The sequence below is a fragment of the Pseudomyrmex gracilis genome, unplaced genomic scaffold (assembly GCF_002006095.1).
Source record: "Pseudomyrmex gracilis isolate BER0280 unplaced genomic scaffold, ASM200609v1 scaffold_106, whole genome shotgun sequence".
NCBI lineage: Eukaryota > Metazoa > Arthropoda > Insecta > Hymenoptera > Formicidae > Pseudomyrmex > Pseudomyrmex gracilis.
The window spans coordinates 30,447-47,725 of NW_018020690.1; the positions used below are offsets into that span (position 1 = coordinate 30,447).

General features: G+C 39.1%; 2 protein-coding genes across 3 annotated transcripts in view; both read right to left on the reverse strand.

Moving 5' to 3' along the window:
* LOC109856071 (glutamyl aminopeptidase-like) overlaps positions 1–1,537 on the reverse strand; it is an 8,020-nt gene extending 6,483 nt beyond the window's left edge. Inside the window, exons 1-2 of one of the 2 annotated variants that reach the window (XM_020430935.1) lie at positions 1,092–1,537; positions 861–990 (exon numbers count right to left, since the gene is read on the reverse strand). The gene's annotated coding sequence lies outside the window, so the exon portion shown is untranslated. Of the gene's footprint in view, positions 1–860 lie in introns of both variants that reach the window. The other variant, XM_020430933.1, reaches the window with a different exon arrangement.
* A 1,110-nt stretch (positions 1,538–2,647) lies between these two features.
* Positions 2,648–16,638, reverse strand: LOC109856072 (acyl-CoA Delta(11) desaturase-like). Its single transcript, XM_020430937.1, has 6 exons — positions 16,064–16,638; positions 7,485–7,747; positions 7,141–7,271; positions 6,806–7,011; positions 6,473–6,655; positions 2,648–6,378 (listed from the first exon to the last, which is right to left on the reverse strand). Exons 1-6 carry the CDS (start codon positions 16,486–16,488, stop codon positions 6,024–6,026), a joined length of 1,563 nt encoding a protein of 520 aa, XP_020286526.1. The 5' UTR covers positions 16,489–16,638; the 3' UTR covers positions 2,648–6,023.
* Between the last annotated feature and the right edge of the window lie 641 nt (positions 16,639–17,279).

A 17,279-nucleotide genomic window follows, 5' to 3' on the forward strand; every position in this document is an offset into this window, starting at 1 on the left:
TATATATATATATATATATGTATATATATGTATACACACGCGCGCGATTTATCGGATCGGGATTCGAATTTAGACCCGAATTGGAACAAAGCGTGCCGATCTTGCCCGCGATTGGACAAATTCCTACAATCTCAGTCCCAATTCGCAACTCTCATAGTAAGAATCTTTGTCACGAGCTTCTCTTAAGGCCTGCGCACATGAGAAATTGATTCAGGGTATTGGGTCGGGAAGTCGCTGGAATTTGGAATCACACAGATAACTTTTGAGCAACGAGTTCTAGTGACTTTTGCTTTGGCCAATTCTCGTTCATCAGTTTCCTCAAATCGCGTACACAGATCTTTATCAACGAATAACTCAACACGCGCGATTCAACAAAAATAATTTATCTTTTTTTTACGTTTAAATGTAATCATTTCCTTCTCTTTACGTTTAAAATATACAGGATGAGTAAAAAAGTCTCGGACACGATCGAGATATTTCACACATCTGAGACTTTTTACTATTTATATTTTTATCCTGTATACGTTAACAATTATTCATCAATGTTTCTTGCGCTATAAACGCAACGAAATATATTTATCCGACGAGGCGTACGTTCTCGTCACCGCACTTTACTTTGCACATCTTAAAAAAAACCAGTCTCTGCTAGAACCCGTTTCTCTCGATCACACAAGTTTTTATACTACATTAGATCGCTAACTTAGGTATGTGGAAATATAGGCAATAAAGCGAAGCCGAGTTTAGAATACGCATTTGTAATACAAACGCGCATTTGTGATACAACCGCGCCAACTTCACGAAACGCTAAATAAATGTCAAATTTGAAAATATTAAACACACAATCTGTCAAATATACTTACGTATAGGATGGAAGTCTGTGCTCGATTATGCGCTATAATCTGGTGGAACTCCGCGATCTCTGGCCGCGTACCTGTACACTCTCTGTCACTATACTATCGAGGTCTATCGACTCTCGCTCGTTTTTGCGTCCTTCATTTTAGCGCCGCTTTCAGAGCGGTCAAGGTAATTGAATAAATTTAATTTCGTTGTAGCTTAAATTAAAAGCAAGATCGTTCATTGTTGTTACTTACGACGAACAAGACTGATCTTCGATGATATGATTGCATGGTTTTTTCACACACAAACACATTTTTGTAAGAGATCCGTCGACAATTGTTTATTCTTCCGAATCTCTTTGACAGAGCGAATCTCTCCTTCCTCGCGCGAGAGAGTCAAATTTCTTGGTCTCTTCTTGAAAGCCAAGAACTGACGCGTTTGCCTCTTTACGCACTTAACACGTCGTTATCGTTTTTTCCAAAATTTCATGATCGCATGTCTAAAAGTAGCGTTTTGCAAATACAAAACAACGCGTTTCCATTCGTGACACACTCGAGCACAACGCAAAAAATATTCTCAAGACGGGAAAAACTATATTATTTAATTGTTATCTTTCGTAGAATTGCTTCGCGGAAAGATGATTTCCGCGCAAACTCCGGTCTTTCATCTCTTCCTTGCCGGGTTGTCGGAGTTTGACTGCGCGCTCGCTTGACGAGATACTATACGCAAGAGTCAATACAGCGACGAAAATCGTTCTCTCAATTGAGCGTCTGCGAACGACGCGGCTTGTACGTGCTCGAATTTACGAGCAATTAGGTCGAATTAGTCATACGCATTCATTAAGCGTTCGCCAAATTTGATGCAATTAGCATGAGCGAGGCGGAGACAATTGGAACGCACCCACATCTTATCTCGTTTTTTTTTTTTTTTTTAAAGACGCAGTTACGAGCGCGCTTAACTCGTCGCGCAGTTACGAAATTAAACCGCACATGGCGCAAGTGAAACGAGAGTGTCAAAAATTGCGCTCCCTTGACGCATTCCTTTGATCGAAACCGATGACAACGCGAAATTAATCGATCAAAAGAAGTCTCTTCTCATTTATTCAGTTTTTTCCATGTCGGATATATATATATATATATGTATTTTTCATATATTTAGAAAATCGCAATATATATATATATATGTATTTTTCATATATTTAGAAAATCGCAATTGCTAATCGAGTGCAAACGAAGTATCGATTAATTTTCTTCATGATATTACCGACTTTTGTCATGTTATGACGCGCATCCGGCGAAAAAACACTCGTAAAGCGATTCGCGATTTGTCGGCAAACTGTCGAATGTCCTGTCAAAGCTGTGTGCGCTGCAACTTTGTCGGCTAAATCGCAAGCAATCGGGATTTGAGCACCTTGAAGAGAGATAGGATCTAAAAAAAAAACTGGCGAAGAGATTTCGCAATGCGAAGTTATGCAAGTGCGGATGTCGCTACAGGTGCGACCAGTTCAAGGAACTTCTCCTCCGATGATCGTGCAAAGCAATTATCAGAAGTTTGCGGAAGACACACAATTCGAAAATACATTGCGCAGTTTCGTCACTTTGTTACGGACGCGTGTGCGTCGGGTTGGCTGTTTGCACAAAACGCGCGATAAAAGAACCACGCGACGGTTCGACTATTTAAAGCTGTCGTGATTATTGATGCAAATAATCCAATACGTATAATTAATGATCTTTCGTCCCATTATATAACTGCGTCTATAAATGTTAGGAAGAGAACGGATCGCGTAAAAGAAAAAGCAACACTTGCGATATCGACGTAACAATAATTTATTTATAAATACAGTGTAAATATCAATATTGTCTTAGCAAAATCTACATCCGCATGGGGGGAGGGAGAGGGGGAGAGCGAGAATACGGTAAAGTATTATCATGTATCATTCGCTCCGCGATGATTTTTATCTCGCATTTATTAACACCACTTAACTTCCCCTACAAACTACGCTCTTACACGTACAAGACACTACGGCACCGATATTTCACCTTCAAACAAAAAACCCCAGAAAAAAAAAAAACCAAAGACAATCACAACGAAAACGTTACGCTATTCTCGAAATTTAAGTACACAGAAGAGAATCGTTGACAAATCTCTCGCGGAAGTTTACCGGCTCCGATAACATCGTACAAATTTGATCAAATCTCTCGTCTCTCTCTAGAGATTTTTTAAAACCATTTCCGCAAGCGCTGTCCGTATAGAGATAATAAATATAAACGTAATTGTTTGTGCTTGATATTCAGAAATTGTCAAACATTTTTTATACGATAAATTTAAACAAAGCGATTGGTTCGCGAGAAAATTCGCGAACAAAACATTCACTTGCACGTCGTAGAGATTTGCAACCGATTCTCGTTACGATTGAAACTTTGCTTCGTTTATCGCGAATTTCCGCAATGATGAAACGATGCAGGGGGAAGTTTGTTTGTTTGTTTGTTTTGTTTTTTTTTTTTTTTAATTGACTGTCGCGCGTCGCGCAATTAGCGTTATGCGAGCCGCTTGTATCACGCTTTTGCAATATCGGTAAGTAATAATAATCGCCATTCGAGATGCCTTCTGCGCGCCGCGCATCGGACTCGAATATTCGGCGACGGATATCAATTTACGGAAGACAAAACGGAGTCCCGTGTCTGCGCGGATCGTTCGTTTGATTAATTATATAATATAATGCGAACGAGCACACACCGCTTTCGAGATTACCGTCGCGTCACTCACGCGGTCGACGGTCACGTCGCATCCGATTTCTAATGAATCGCGGAAATATAATTCTCGCGCAATTGGAGATTTATTACATTGTCGCAACTCATTCGATTTACATCACGTAATACGTCAAGTGTATTATATCATTGGAGAATTTATTACGTCGCGCAGATTGAGAGATAGATAAGAAGAACGTAAGCTATTTTTTTCATTAATTTTTTTATTGTTATCAGAGTGTCGTAACAACTTGCGGTCATCGAAAAAGAAAAAAAAAAACTGAAAAGAAAACCAGCGACAGCGAAAGTGACGCGATGCCGTTCATACGTCGTGAAGTTTTTATCATCAAACTAAATTCAAAAAATAGATTAAAACAATAACAATTTGAACTTACTGGTTATGGTCATTTGTATAACAGTGATATATATAATGTACACACACACACATATATGTATATATATATATGTGTGAGCTATATATATATATATGATTTTGTTACGTAGTCGATAATTGTGTTGTGTGTGTGAAAGATATATTTAAATTAAAAATATGAACCTGCCTCCTATAAATAGATTTTAGATTTCTTTACGATCTTTGCTTTTTTTTTATAAAGCGCGACGAGTATCGGTTCTTCAATTTTATTCCGCTGTATGCGCATATATATACATATACAGAGTGTCCCGCAGCTTATATGCTGTTTATGTAAAGGTGCACATGCTATTCTATTGGCTCCTCCCGCAACTGCGCGTCCGCGCGAAAGACTAGGCTGTTCTTACGCTCCCCTTACGCTGGATGCACGCTGATTAGCGGATCTTTATTAATTCATATCTCGTTAATTATTGCGAATCTTCCAAAATGGTATAGGACTTTTCCTTTTAGAATAACTCCTTCTTCTTGCCTACGAGACGGCAATTGTGGGACACCCTGTATAACCGTCTCTTCACTAATCATAAACTTGATCATAATAACGTTAAAATCCCGAATTAATACACGTCGCTAAATTATCACGGAATTGACATTGAAGTTTCGTTTTGTTTTGTTTTTCTTTTTTGTTTTTCGAAACAGTCTCGATAAAAAGTCTAATCATTCTAAACAGTTATTCAGAAGGCCACGAATGAATTTGATTCGTAGGTACGTATATAATTGATTGTACGACACGCCACAACACGCTAATCGAACCAATTATATATATCCCGGAAGACTATATTCGCTCTCGTGTGCGTGCAATTATTCTCCCGCGTGAGTCGCACATACTCACTCTCGTGTAAACTCACAATACACCGATCTGTAGCAACACGTTATTATTATCTATCCGTCAATTTTGTCTGTCTCTTTAGAGTCTACCTCGCCATTGGGAAAATATATACATATATATACATATATATATATACACGCATATTTCCGCACACAATATCCTGCGAACGGCTCTTATGATCGGATTTATATTTCTCTGTTTAAAAAAAATTTTGTTTAAAATTTTAACAACTTTAGATACTCTTACAAAAAGTGAGCAATTTCAAAACAGATAGTAAATATTGAAAATGGAAAATTTATTTAAAAAAAAAAATATATATCAAGCATTGTCTTTCGATATTTTTTCAATGACGAGGTAGACTCTAAAGAGACAGACAAAATTGACGGTCAGATAATAAATCTCTCCGGCTCTTATATATGATATATATATGACCGGATTTATATTTCTCAGTTTAGAAACTACAGAGCCTGAATGATTCATTCTTTATTAATTTTTTAAAAATTGTTTTTGTGCGAAAACGCGAGATATAAATTTTATTTGTCTTATTTGTTACATGTGCATAATTTTTCTCTTGTTTTTTTTTTTTTTCTTTTCAAAACTTATCTTGATATTCGAGCCTTCCTTCCCTCGTTGTTGCGAGGCAGTCGAATCCACGTTTTTTTTTCTCGGTCGATTTGAGGAAAGAGGAACCGATGTAACACACACAACCCGTACAAATGGTATATTACACACTAAGTATTAATTGACGTTATTATAAATTACAGCGATCCTTTTTCTTCTTTGGGCGATCACCTTCTTATCTGACAGTTCGCAACGGGACTTTTTTTTTACGCGGACCGTGCATGTTCGGTAAATGTCAAAATATTGCATAAAAACATTGAGATAATGTAAGTTTGAACAGACAAATTAAACTCGCAAATTGAGATGATTTCAAAAGAAATATATGTACTGCGGCAAGAACAAATCGATGACGTTTCGATAAGTAAGAGCAAACAATAATTTCTACAATATCGAGCTTTTCAATTACGCTACTTTAAAAATATAATATAAATCGAACGCCGCTCACAATCAGACTATCGAATAGATCGCGTATTTAAACGATCGCCGAATATCCACGTTCCGTTCAACAAAGTCCCGGCCGAATGTAATGCCACAGTCAGAGGTACCGAGAGATTCTCAGGTTTCAGTCGCTTTTGTTGATGATATTGACCTTCTTTATGTCCTCAGTGGTCATGTCGGCGTCGCCCCAGCCCCAAATAGCACCCTCGTGCGTGTGATGATCATCGGACACTCTCTCGTATTTCGAGCCGTCGCCCGTTCTCTCCGCGCGTTTTTTTATCATGTTCGGCGCCACGGTCTTCAGATCGTATGCCCAACCGATTTTGGCGAAGAAGTCGATGAACGCGGTGGTGAGGTTGGTCCGATAGTTGCCCAGCTCGGCGGCCTTGTAGTCCCACGGGAAGACGTGGTGGTAATTGTGCCAACCCTCGCCGAAAGCGCCGATGCCGACGGTGTAACTGTCAGTGGGACTGATCGTGCTGTGATAAAAAGCAAAACGCGCGTTTTTTGAAGGAGTTTGTAAGATCTCATTTTGCGTGACACAATCAGTCGATGAGTCTCGAAAACGCTTACTTGTCATATGGTTTCATGCCCCACATGTGCGCCGCGGAGTTCACCAGCCAGGTGAGGTGAAGCGAGAGCGTGTATCTGAAGAGAGTGGCGTACCACGCATACATGGGCTTCTCGTCCCAAAAATGACACGGTATCCAGGTGGGCAGCAAGAAGCAAATGACCGGCATCAAAACGATGTACAATCTGCGAGAAACAGAGATTGGACGAGATTTTAGAATCGTCGGATTTTTAACGTCGAATGTTCTCTTTTTTGTTTTTTTTTTTTTTTTTGTTTCAAAATTTGTGTCCGTCGTGTTCCGGTAACGTCAAGTTGTTTTCTGGAATCTCGTATACCTGCGTTGCCAGACGACGACAAAATCCTTCTCGATATCGCTCATGTCGATCGCTGCGCCTTTTTTGATAACATCCGGATGTTTGCGCACCAAGAGCCAGCCCATGTGCGAAAAGAAGAAGCCTCTCTGCACGTTGTGAGGATCGGCGTCCGTGTCCGTAAACTTGTGGTGGGCTCTATGATCTCTCACCCATTCGTAGATATGATTCTAACGGTATCACATTCGTGTTATTTTGATTTTCCGTGAAGTTGCGCGTTTAGTTTATAATAGCGAATATATATTTTACAACGTGTTTAAAAAACAATTGTCGGTAATTTTTAAACGCGGAAAACCTACTTGAAAGGCCATGGTCTGGAAGAGCATAAGAATGATTCTCATCGGCCACTTCGCTTTGTAAGACCGATGAGCCCAGAGTCTGTGAGCGCCTCCTGTAACGCCCACAGCTCCGAAAGAGCCAACTGTAAAAACTGGAAAAAAAAAAATGAAAATTTAAAGAAATCGAAATAAAAACAATTGCGACAATATATCAAAACGTGTTTTTTGAAACACTTTCGCGATTATTATTATTATTATTATTATTATTATTATTATTATTATTATTATTATTATTATTATTGCTAGATCACTATCAAAAAGACGCGCGTGACAGAAAAACAGAGAACACAAACAGACAAACACACCCCAAATAAATGTGTAGCCTTTGGCGGCCACTATTAAAAGGTACAGTCCGTAAAGTGCTCCGAGATGAAGGTAGACAAAAGCTATCACATTCCTCCAGACGATGTTCCATCGATAATTGGGCTTCGAGCTCTGTGCTTTCTGTGTCACTTTTTGCGTTACGTTCTTCTCCGACGTATTCTTTTGCGACACATCCTGCTGAGAAGCCTCGAGGTACAGGGTCGCTGAACTGCCGAACAAATTCGGCGCCATGTTGCCGGAATACCTGCAATCAGGTCATGTCAATTTTTACGCACAATTGAAATTAATTATATCGCGCATTTGTTTTGTCGCAAATACGTGTGAAAGAAAGAGAAGTTTCTATTCTCGCGATTCTACGCGAAAAAATTCTTCTTCTAACACGCAAATGTTCGCATGAGATATTGACATAAAAAGCTACAGAAGTATAACTCGACGTTCGACAACAAACACTCCTGCGTCTAAACCGTTCGCGTGTGTGTTTTGCAAACACACATCTCAAAGAAACTCTTCCGTAACAACGGCGGAGTTTTATTGCTACGTTAAAGCAACAACAGAGGCGCGAAATCGGCGATGGATCTTTAAAAGATTCCCTTCGGCCGACAAGTGCGTTCCACTTTTGCGCATTTTTTTGTTTCAAAAGGTGAAAGGTGCCAGACATCATCGTGGTCCATTGTCGCGTCTCTCTCGGCCATCAGCCGAAGATTCACGGCACTTTGATGGCTCTCTCGGTCGTACGTTATGTACAGCACGCAACGATCTCGTTATATACGGAACATTAACGTGCGGTTTTTACTAGCGTTCCGCACACACGTGCGCAAAGCGAAAGAAGAACGTATATGTTTGCGCGCAGATAATACAAGGGAATAGTTTCTAAATATCGCACGCGTCGAATGTCGACACGCGGGAACAAACGTACATATAGTCGCGCGGGAAACGATATTTCTCGAATTGTGCGCGAGAATGTGCAGTCGAGAGCAAAGTCGTTTCCCGCGAACGACGAGGAAACGTTACATTGTTGCACCAGAGAGAAAGAGGGGAAAGGGATCCGGGTAATCGTCGGTGATGTTACATTAGCGTGCAATTTCGTTGCGGTCCAAATGAAGGACGGTTCTCTCGAATGGATTGTTATCGCGCTTGTTGTTTCGTGAAAAAACGGTCGCGGGAGAGATCGATCACTCGCACAAAACACGCTGAATCGCGTCGCTTCGCACACACCTGTTTCGAACTGCGTTGCAGTTTTTGTATCGGGACGATTTGTCGTTTCATATCGGTTAACCGCCAAACAAATTTTGTCTCTAAACGTAGAATTACACAAATCGCAAAGTAAACAAAATTGAACAAAATTCAATAGCTGAAAGCAGAAGAACGAGAGTCACTTTTCGGCTCCGAACGAATTAAGTAGAGTTGCCGCTTTCAGAAATTTATTCAATTGAAAATTAATGGGACTGATATATTGAGAGAAGTGTAATTTAAATTGGAAAAGTAAAAATATACTCTCTATACACAGTTTTTTTTTTTTTTCAATTATAAGAGGAGCGAGAGTTCTCCGAACTCGGTCTCCGAGACAGAATAAAGTTGCCATTATCAAATTTATTCAGTTAAAAATTGACGAAACTGATATTGAATATAAAAATTTAAAAAATTTAAAATAATAATTTAAATAATAAAAATTTTACACACACTCTGATTACATGTATCTTTTTTTTTTATACACTTTGTGATTAATCGCGCAAAAGTTTAGATCACGACCACAACTCGCTGCTTAATCTTATATATATATATATATATACAGAAATCTTCGCGGAACGAAGTTGCACAAAGTCGAAATGTAAAAGCTAAAACTTTGTTCTTGTACATTTCCATTTTCTGCGCTTTACAGTTAATTAGACACGAAGCATTCCTCCCTGTTTAAAGCGTGCTCAGGTGACCCTGGCTACGTGACGACGTGACATATGTAGGTGCCCCACTAAGATGTTCCTTTCTGTCGGCGCGATTCTGTCTTCTCTCCCTCTCTCCCTCTTTCTCTCCGCCTCTAGGTGCAGCGAGCGTTCTCTCTTTCTCTCGACGCAGCGAGAGCCTACGCATAATTTAACGGACTTGATTCACAACACCGCTATAGTCACATTATGAATATCCAGAATCTGAATTGGATATCGCGTGTGCCACTTACGGGGCGTAATCAATTTTACACACGTTACACATTGAGCGCATGTGTTGTTAAATCATTAAATCATTATCATTTTCTTAATAATAAAGATGGAGATCCATTATCAGAATCGAAAGTGTGTTATCGAGAGAAAGAGAGACGACACTCGCGCAAAGAGTACTTTCGACGCAAGAAGCGCGATCGGTCTCTAAGTGACTTTCTTCGAAAACGTCGGAAAGTCTTACAATGCCGCACAAGGATGAAGGTTTCACGTAAATCGTCATCGGAGAAAAGACCGAGAAGAGGTCTCGATAATGCAATAAAATAGAAATTACAAACAACGGATCGGTTGCGAACGCGAACGTGATGGTGAGAAAATCGTCGTTCGAAGTGCCAACCTTCGAGGGGACAACATCGTCTCGAAGTAATGATCGAGTATTACATTGTAATGTTAAAATAATTGACCACAATTGTGTGAGAACATGAAAGTATCAGGAATATTCCTGTCGAAACGCTTTTTTTTTTTTGTCGAGTATCAATTGAAGACAATCATTTTCGCATTCACAGCGACCGATTCTCGATTTCGTGTCCCCCGCTGAAGAAAGAGATTCACGTTATTAGATTTGCGGAGCAGCATCGTCGAAGTCACGAATTACTTGCGCTGTTGTTCGCGGTCGAGCTTTTCTTCGCGATACAATCGCGTGAAAAAAGCTATAAAAAATAAATATATCGAGTTTATCTTTGTACGATTGATTATCGTCGTTATTCGATTTCGCAAGAAGATCGAGGCGTGTGAGACGTTCTTTTACGAAACAGAACTGCACCAATGCGCGAGCGAATAAACGCGATGAAATCGATCGACTCTTCGCGCGAATTAAAAAATAAAAAGTGAGTCACGCACTATTTTTTTTAAAGTAGCTTAGCGTTTTTTCTCACTAATACGCTCGTCAATGTTCTCATTTAATTCTCTCATTTAATTGTGCAACTTACGATCTAAGATAATTACGCCGTATTATCTCAGTTGTGAAAAAAGTTGCACGAAGCTAGTTAAGGAAAAAGACATATAAGTAGTACAAAAACGCATTGTAGATCTACATTAAATATGTAAATAAAATGGACGAGATATTTTTATTCTAACTGGAACCGGTCACGTGTGCGTGCTGTGCGTCGTAAAATCGCTTCAAACACACGAGCGTTGAATATTACTTTCGAGAGATTTTTTATTTCGCATTCGAGACTTGAGCAGAAATTTCCACTCGCAATTTCTACTTGTACAACTCATACACGTGTGTCTTCTGAGAAAAAAAAATAACGCGGAAAAAACGGGACAAAAATGAAAATATCTTCAGAGGTCATAAAGCCAGAAGCAGCTTAATTTTTAAGTTGTTTAAATTGTTTACGTACGGCATTTGTTTTTACACGATAATGAAATAATTATCTCGTTTCTGGAGAGAGTTGCGCCATTGCAATATTTGTTGTCGCTCAACTCATCTGCGTGTGTGTTGCCGTTCGTTGTTAGCGCGCGCGCGCGCGTTTAGTTTACTTTTCAACCGATCGCACGTAGCAAGTGCCGTTTTCTCTCTTGTTCTTTTCTGACCTAGAGAGAAAAGTTTCGCGCGACAAGAGGTTAATTGCAGATTAACGGTAAGTCAGTGGTACAGTGATCTATCTTCTCGCTTTTTTTTTTTTTTTGTTTTTCAACCACAGATATTTGCTGTAATCAGAAACTGGTAAAGAACGGATGCGATAATCCACGTGAAAGCGTCGAAGACATACATTTTCCGATCTCACAATTTCACGCGATATGAGATTCTCGGCTCTCGAGTCGGTAGTATCTCTAAACAACGAAACTCTTCGTCGCGAAGGATACGTCTGAAGAATATACACGCGAGTCGTTTTTGTTGCAAACTTTCAACAAGAATTTTCAAGTAAAACAAAACTCGTTTTCTTTTTTTTTTGTTTTTTTGTTTTAGTGTTGTTTTGTGTAGGCAAATAAATCTACAAATTCACACAGAACACACAGAAATTCCCCCCAGACAATCCACAGAAATTTAATTAGACGTTTATTAGATATGCGGACCTATGGACGTCTAATAGACGTCTAATGAGATTTGTGTTCTTTATAAGAAGAACGTTACCGCATTTATGCAAATAATAATAATAATAATAATATCTTTATCAAAAACTAAAAATTAAAAAATTTGTCTTTCCAAAGTTTCGTTTGCAAATGTGCAACAATACACGTAAAAGTTGCGAAAGTTCGCTACAAAAAGAGTTCGGTGTTGATGTTAATAAAAAAAACTGATAATTTCTAATTTTCGTTTCTTTTCTCTAGATTAAACGGATCTCACCGGGCGCGCGTCCGCGATAAGAGCCGCGCGTGTGCCCGCGTTTCTCGCACATCTCGATGATCACCGGTGAATATATGGTCGTAGATCTTTTTAGTAAAAGTAACTCGAGGCATTTCAAAACGGTACATGATGTAGCAAGGAATAGATCTTCGCGTGGCGGAGGAAGGGGAATACGGAGAAACGAGGAAGAGGCAGGCAATGCCATGAAGCGAGCAAGAAACAGGTTCTTACACGAAAAGTAGGCCGGTGTATTTGAGGTCATTACTAATCACGGGATCGAAATTCCGAACCTTGTCTCTCTGTGTGTGCGAATAGCACCTTACGTTTTTCGACGCGTCTTTCTTACGCACGTACGAAAGAACGGCACGTACGAAGACCTTCGCGATCACTCTTGCGACACTTGTCGCTTGTCGCGAAACAAAAACGGAAAAGACCGAAAATTCGCGCTCGGTCACGCATTCCTTTGCTTACTTCGCGAAAATCAATCGGAGAAACAAGAATACCTGGCACGTTTGTTGGTGAACAAGAAAAGAGATTAAGACGGATATGCTGAATTGATGATAATTAACCGAAACGTACGCGAGTGATTATGTACGTTATCACAAATATATTTGCGAAACAACATTGATCAAACTTAACAAGATGCAAAATCGGTCGCGAGAAAAGGATGCAAGTAGATTGTACGGCTGCTTCTGCATTTCGCGGTTTACTATCTTCTTTTCTTTTTAATTGATAGTTTTTTTTTGTCCGACTAGAGAAAGTTCAATTAGTGCCGAAACGTTTCGGATACTTGATTCTTATTTTTCTAATCTTGCTCTTACATCCTGCAACCGCTTTACTGTCATTTTTATGTTTTCGTTTTTCTGTGCGTTTTAACTAATTAAATAAAAAAAAAACTTAAATTAAAGTCGCGACGTTCCGGACACGTTTGGCTCTTATTTGTCGATAAAACGCTCCCCTGCGTCGCTTTCCGCCGAATTCGATATCTTCGTTTAGACAATTTGGAACATCAGTGTTACAATAAATTGTAATAATCTAAATAATTATAATATAACAAATTGTGTATCTCTCTCCCGTTCTTTTCGAAAAATATTATCGTTAATGTAATAAATTTTGTAGCAAAATTATTGATAACTCGAAGACGCGCCAATGTCGACATCGAAAGAATGGTTACAGACGAGTATGACCTACTAAAGTCCTTGTAGCACGTGGTGTTTTCTCTAGCGATTAAACGTGCTCGGCTACATAAGGTGTTCGACAAGCAGCGTCCGTTTCCTCTCGGAGAAAAAAAAAATACATGCATAAAATAACGTTTCTCTAACGTCAGTAAAAAAAATCTGTTTAACAGATGTTGTTCTTATAAGTACGAGAAATATAATAATCTCCTCCAAGAACGTGATCCTCGGGACCAAAGTCCTCGAGTAAGACGTCTTTTCTCGCAGCTTCTTTTCTTTTGACACACTAGCCGCACTATATTTCGCGTCCTTCGTTCAGAACGATTACGAGACACCGCGCGCATTGCGTAAAGCAATGCGCGCATGGAAACTGAATATAACTCGGTTCAACGACGAGTTTGCACCTCGAATATATCACTCGAGCTGTTTACCCGATTCGTCCGAACCTTGAATCTCTTTCGTAACCAAAAAACTTATTGTATAATTAATTTTATTATTAAAAAACTGAGATTATTTGTTACGTGTGAAACCGGAAGAAATTAAAATTACATCATCTCATCAATAACCGTAAACAATAAAAAATAAATGATTTCAATTAATAAAGAATCTTTCTCCAAAGATTTCTTCCACATATTTCCGCACAAACATCCAGCAAACGGCTCACATGACCGTTTATTACATTCCTCAAAATAAATGAGAATTTATTCAGAAGTTGAGATGCAATTTACCCTCGTTTTAAGGTTACGACGATCAATGTTTTCTCTCTGTGTAACGCGTACACAACAACAGCGTACAACATCCAACAAAGTTGCTATTTGTTTCTTTCTCCATTTCCTCGTGATTTTACTTTCAGTCTTACAGATTGCGTTTGCACGAATCCCGAGCACGTGTTGCAACATAACTAATTATGTTGCAGCGAGATTATATAAATTTCTTGGAATGTGTGAGTAAGCGTGTGTGTATGTGTAAATCCTTCCGAGGAGTGAATTTTCACTCTTTTGAAGTTGAATGTTCACTTCGAGAGATTTGAGTGAGTACTCCCGCTCATTCAAGTGAATCGCGTTCGGCCGCTTTTGATTCGGTTGCGTACAGTGCAACATTGTTGCACCGCACGCAACCGAATTGTTGCACATTGTTGTATTTTGCACTTCACGTTGCGCGTAGAGAAACGCACAATACACGAAATTGCAAATCACACGCGCGCGTTGACGACGCAGAAGCCACAGATCTGAGATTTGTATCAAATGCTAATTGCAAATGTTAATTGGCCGAAATGAACGATTTGCGTAATAGATTTATAATAATATCCGCTAGATCATATCTCAGATCTCGTCGTTTACTTACTAAGTAAGAAATTGCAAAAACCTAAAAATTAAACGCAACTTTCAGCAGTCAATTGATACACTGACTACTCAATTGACGTTTTGTGTCCACTAATTTATTGACGCGTTTTCGAATGCAATTGTCGCATTAATTAAAATTGATTTACGAAAATGTGAGGATGTACATTTATTATTTTCAGTTAAAGATATACATACGTTACATAAAATCGACACACACAATATCAGCAAACTGTTTTCTCACTTTTTGACGAGTTACGTGTGCGTTTTATTTTTTCCGAATTCGATTGTATCATTACGTCAATTTCGCGCGGATCTTGTTTACTTTCAAACAAAATTATTATCAACAACATTTCAGATAGATCAAAATGTTACATTGTTCGCGGAGATGTTACACAGCGCGTGTCGCGCGGGATTTTATTTTTCCGTCGATCCTTTTCACTTCCACTCTAATAAGCAGAACAAGTCGCTCAGGAAAGTGTGCCGTACGGGAAGTGTTGCAGGCCGCAACAGATGAGAAAAACTAAAAAAGCGTCAGCAAAGAAGAAGATCGGCACGCGGAGTCGCCGCGATTTTGAATCATTTCGATAAAACGAAAAGTTCCGAGCGCAAAATAAATTTTGTATGTGTGTGTCTGTGTGTGGAAGTTTGCATTTTTTGTATTTTTGCAGTTTTTTGATTTTTGTAGAGAAACTTCTTAAATGTCTTTTTTTCCACAACAGAGATTGTACAAAATTGTCTTGCACGACAGGCACGCGAAGTCGGAAGGCCGCAAGGAAGATTAGTTTCATAGTGCTCCGTATCTTTGTGTGAAATGACAGTTCGCACATGCAAGATATAATTGCGCGAATATACGACGGAGCGTCTCGCGGATAAAAATTTACTCGCGGAAATTGTTCGTGAATGAGTTGACGTTCGGAGAATTTTCCTATTTGTCATCCGAGAAACCAGCCGGTAGCGGTCGTTCGTTTCAGAAAGTGCCGGACGTGTAGAGAGAATGAAAGAACAAAACTGCAATGCGCGTCAGTAGTCAAAATTTTACATACATTCGCGCACATTGCGTCGCAAAGAATAGTAGCGTCGATGTTTTTTTTTCTTTTTTTTTTTTATCGTAAAATTCACAAACCAATTGTTGGACCAAGTGCGAGCTGTCATTGCTTACAGCAACGTTTCTCGAGATTTTTGCGAGTTCGTTCCCATATACGATACGTAATTCCAATTACTTTGCAGATAATTTTTAATTTCGATATATTTTGAACAAAATTAATTTAATTTTAATTAATTAATTAAATTCATTTTCTTTTAATATATTTTTAAGTACACACTACAATTTGAGAGTGTTTAAAGTTGATTTTTCTTCCATAATGAGAAAGCGAGAGAACAATTTATTAACTCACGAAATTGACGATCGAAAACTCGCGCAGCGTATTCAGAATTCGCGCACTGTTCAGGTTTTCTCGTCGACTCCCGTGATAAGCGAAAAATTCAAGAATTCGCTAAACAAAAAGAAACATTACATTAAATAACGGTGATCGATTGGCAACTTACGTTTGGCACGACGGATGAACGTCAACGAGATTGCAAAAGTTCGTTGCCGCAAGGATCACTCGTGAACGCTCGTGAGAAATACAAGTGACACAATGATTTCCCGGTGATTCTCTCTCCTTGGAAAGGATGGTCCGACCCGACGGCGAGTTCACTACGAAATAGCGAGATGCTGAAGCGTATGTCCCACTTATCAGTTTCTCGCGTCGCCCCGCGTGTGACGCGACGTGGTCATCAACGAAACTCTCCCCCCTGACCACGGCTTTTGTCCTAAAAAATCGCCACCGCCGCGACTCTTGCGGAGGCAGCCGACGAGCGGAAGTTGAAGTCGCAAAAATCAAGAAGAGTGTGGGATTTGATTTTGCAAACACGCGCGGCTTGGTTTTTCTATTCTTCTTCGCGTCCCCAATCGTTTTCCGGCGATACATATTTACTGCGAAGTTTGTTAATCAATCTCCGATTGTCGGTATTTGTATGCAAATCGCGCGCATGCGACTTTTCAAACCTGATTCCTAGCTTGAGCAATTTCCGCGTATAATTAATGTAAATAAAATTTATAATTGCATATGAAGTGGAGATATAGTCATCACTGAATTCGATTTATCAATTGACCTTAACTTAGTCATAATTGAAAGCCCGTATATTCGCAGTTTTTAAAGAAATTAAAGTTTTAAATTAATTAGTTTCTCATGTTTCTAATCTGAGATAATTTTAAGTGGAAGATTTGTTGTGCGAAAATTATATTATATAAATTTGATATCGTCTCGCTGTCATGTAGTAACGACTGTCGTTCGATCGGATTCTTTTATATACATGTACATGCGGAAAACATTTTTGCTGGAATAGCAAGATGATCAATTACTGTACGGCCATCAGCAAGAAAAATTTGCTAAGTCTATTGAATTTATTTGCCAACAAAACACTTTTTTGTTGGTGAAACAAACAATTCGGTAAACTTAGCAAAGTGTTTCTTGCTGGCCGTGTAATAGCAAAACTTGTTTTTCTAGATTGCCCTCATTTTGTTTGTTTTTTTCTTTCCAATTCGCCTTGACTAATTTAATCGCGAAAGTTTTACTCAATTTCGACGAAGATAAGAAATAATATTAGTATGTTCAGTTTCGCAAATCCACGAAATGCTTAATGGCACGCTAAATGGAATGGTTTAAGAAGCGCTACACGACCGACCGACGCTATGTAATTTGGATCGGGAACAACGAAA